General features: G+C 47.1%; 1 protein-coding gene across 3 annotated transcripts; it reads right to left on the reverse strand.

Moving 5' to 3' along the window:
* Positions 1-349: 349 nt before the first annotated feature.
* Positions 350-2700, reverse strand: LOC139918069 (leucine-rich repeat-containing protein 4B-like). Of its 3 annotated transcripts, none has more exons than XM_071907337.2 (3): positions 2458-2700; positions 569-2341; positions 350-439 (listed from the first exon to the last, which is right to left on the reverse strand). In XM_071907337.2, the coding sequence occupies exons 1-3, from the start codon at positions 2698-2700 to the stop codon at positions 350-352; spliced, it is 2106 nt and encodes a 701-aa protein (XP_071763438.1). The 3 variants fall into 3 exon arrangements, with proteins under 3 accessions (XP_071763438.1, XP_071763437.1, XP_071763436.1); XM_071907336.2 differs by having other exon boundaries at positions 350-492; positions 529-2341; XM_071907335.2 differs by having other exon boundaries at positions 350-2341.
* Between the last annotated feature and the right edge of the window lie 701 nt (positions 2701-3401).

Here is a 3401-nt window from a genome sequence, read left to right on the forward strand (position 1 = left end):
GGGGATTGAGTATTCTGAAAGGCTATTTTTTCCCTATGAGAATACAGCTTGTAGAAACTGCAAGAAACATTTGCTTTGGCACAGATTTACATTGTAGTAATGTCCATTCCTTTATCTCCATGGCCATGATCGTTACTACAAACACAAGTGGCCCATTGTGGTAATCCTTGGCTCAGTACACTGTCACTGACCAGTCTATGTGTTTGTGTATTGCCGTGTCAGTCTATCCTCTCTCCTGGTGTAATGTCAATGCACTCTAGTGTCTAATCGTTCCGCGCATAAACCCAACATCAATCCCCTCTCTGTCTTCGGCTCTTGCTCACTCTCTCTCTACACTCTCGCTTTGTTTTTAGATCTGAGTCTCTTGGACGTTTTCCTTCGAGCTCCCCTTGAAGAGAAGAGGCTCCATTTGGGGATTCTGGTTCTGGCCCATGAAACCCTTGATCGATCCATGTAATCCCATGGTAGGCATGGGGAGTGACATCGGCAGCGGTGGAGACACAGAACTGGGGTTGGAGTTGGTGCCATTGCCAGACGTGGTTAGCAAATTGGATGTGGAGATTGGGACTGAAGTACAGGAGATGGGGATGTCCTGGCCTTGGATGTTCTTGTTATTGAGGATGCCTCCTGGACCCATTCCTTCAGAGCCAATACTAAGACCCATCACATTGTTGTTGAAATGATGGGTCTTGTAGTAATGGTTGAGATTATCTGATCGGCCAATGTTAGGAAGGTTGACTATTTCTGGATGATGTATCCGTAGGGTTCCTTCTCCACCACTACCAGAATTCATGGTTGATCCACCTGAGATGCCACTTCCGGTTCCAGCTCCAATCTCATCTTCTACATTGATGATTTCAATGGCTCTGGCAGGGCCGTGGTGCTTGTGCAGCTGGTGCTGCTTCCGAAGCTTATAGAACACCACCAACATTACGGCCGCCATAAAAGTAATGGCCACAAAGCAACCAATGATGATCTTAGTGGTTTTCATTACGTCATCTAGGCCTGGAATGTTAGTTACATCCATTATGGACACAGTCACTGCCTTTTCAGTAGCTCTGTTGGCTCGTGGGGACAGTGAGGAAAGGGAAGAGAGAGAGGGTGATATGGTGATACCAGGTCGGCCTTCCAATACTCCTCCTTGAACAGTAGGACCCGGAAATTCTATGAAGGTCTCATTAATATACTGCCTTGCTGAATTCTCCTCTTGCACTGTCTCCACGGTTTCCACAGTGACAGTGGTGAAATAACTGTAGCTGTTGCTGGGGTCTGAGGCAGACACGTTGAGCACGGCTGTTGCGGTGGTATTTCCAGCGGAGTTGGTTACCATGCAAGTGTATTGGCCAGTGTCTTGCACGGTCACGTTGGTGAAGTTCAGTGTTCCGTCATGAAGCACTGAGATTCTAACTCGGTATGACCCATGGGTCATCAGAGTGCCGTTTGGAGTGAGCCAGTTCACTGAGGTCATGGAGGTTCCAGTACGACATTTCAGCTCAGCAGCCATGCCCTCAGTGACATTGAGGTCGGTGGGTGGTTCCACAATCACTGGAGCGTAGCAGGTGAAGTGGCTCTGGTCCAGTTCCCCAATATACCTGCCCTTTAGACCTGGGGGTGCATGGCAGCGAGCACAGCATGTGGTGTTGCTGGGCACTGTTTCCTTCAGCCACCAGCTGAGCCACAGAACATCGCAGTTGCACACCCAAGGGTTATGGTTGAGATGCACCCTCTCCAACTGGTGCAAAGGGGTGAAGAGGTCATGGGGCAGGGAGTGCAGGGAATTGTGGGAGAGGTTAAGCTCCTCCAGGTTTTTGAGGTCATCAAAAGCATTGCGTTCAATGACTGACACCCTGGAGTGCATTAGCCACAGCTTGCGAAGTGACACTAGGCCCTGGAAGGATCCAGGTCGGACTATCCCCAGCTGGTTTCCTGACAGCTCCAGCTCCTCTAGTCGCACCAGTGGGGTGAGGTTGGGGATGTCCTTCAAGCCACACATGCCCAGGTTCAAGAAGCGCAAGTTGACCAGGCCTTCAAAGGCAGCCTCGGAGATGAAATCCAACTTCCTGAGTTCCCCTAGATCGAGACGGCGCAAAGAGGGAACACGGTGAAAGGCAAAGGCCGGCAGCGTCTCAATGGGGTTGTTTCGTAGCCATAGCTCCCGTAGCTTGCTGAGGTACTCAAAGGCTTGTGACGGTACCACTGTGAGACGGTTGTCAAAAAGCTCCAGTGTGTTGAGATTGGGAAGGCCATTAAAAGCTCCCACCTCAATCTGCCGGATGTGGTTCTTGGAGAGCTGGAGGATTTCCAAATGCCGCAGGTGCTTAAATGTGTCAGACTTGATCACCTGGTGTGGGCAACAAAAACATGGAGGCATGTTGTAGTAATATCAGATTTATTCCTATAAAAATATATTCCTTCAGTGTGAATGCATGCCCTGTTTGTAGATTAAGCCATATTTACCTGAATGGAGTTCTCTTGTAGATTGAGGTATCTTGTGTTCTCTGAAATACTGTCTGGGACTTGCTCTAAAGTCTTCCTTGTACAGATGACACGGCTCGCCTGATTGGAGCAGGTACAGGGGGTGGGGCATGGGGGTGCTGCCTCTGTCAGCTGAGGTCCATGGTTGTGAAACCACAACAAAAGCTGGACCAACCAGAGGAGGGGGGAAGGGGTACAGGGGCTGGTCACCATGACAACACGCATGGCAACTGAGTCATGACCCACCCCTATTTCTATGATGTTGATAAGTCACGTGCAAACAAGGAAATTTAAGTGCTTTTCTTGATATTCATATTTATGCTCTTATTCTCTTTTTCTCTTTCAAGCAGTCACTTTAAAAAATTGAGTGAAAGAGTGTAATGTTATATTAAACACTATTTATCATTAATGGATTCTTATTTTACTTTGCTCATGTTTGCTTGACTATCAAACACCGTGTATTTTTCAACATGTCATTTTAAGGAACTGTGTATTTTTAGTTCCCATGACAATTATTAGAATAGAAAATAAATTTGGGGGAGGATTTGCTCTTGAAAGCGATGTCTCTGTACAGGCTGATGCTCCTCACTGTAAGGGAGAGAGAGAGAGACAGAGGGAGGGGGTCAAATAAGTGCACAGTGCAATAGCTTTAATATATTAGCCTAGCATATAAGACTACATACAAGAATTCTCAGCACTTAATCTCAACGTTAAAGCAACTCATTGTCCTATTGTCATGTGAATACATATGTGCCAGATTGCATTAAACAGGTTTGCATTAAAGGTTGGGTTTTCTGATAAGACTAGAGCATCGGCTCTCAAATCATGGCCTGCAGTCTAACTGGTGAGTCAGCTGCCATTTTCTTCATAGGTTGAAGCTAACATCTGGGTCATGGTTTGAAATGGCCACAAAAGTCGAAAAGCTC

The sequence above is a fragment of the Centroberyx gerrardi genome, chromosome 20 (genome assembly GCF_048128805.1).
Source record: "Centroberyx gerrardi isolate f3 chromosome 20, fCenGer3.hap1.cur.20231027, whole genome shotgun sequence".
Lineage (NCBI taxonomy): Eukaryota > Metazoa > Chordata > Actinopteri > Beryciformes > Berycidae > Centroberyx > Centroberyx gerrardi.

Excerpts from the sequence above, each read along its gene's own strand:
- LOC139918069 (XM_071907335.2), bottom strand. The coding sequence starts at position 2,700 with ATGCGTGTTGTCATGGTGACCAGCCCCTGTACCCCTTCCCCCCTCCTC. Across the intron at positions 2,342-2,457 it reads TACAAGAGAACTCCATTCAG|GTGATCAAGTCTGACACATT; the intron begins GTAAATATGGCT and ends TGCCCACACCAG.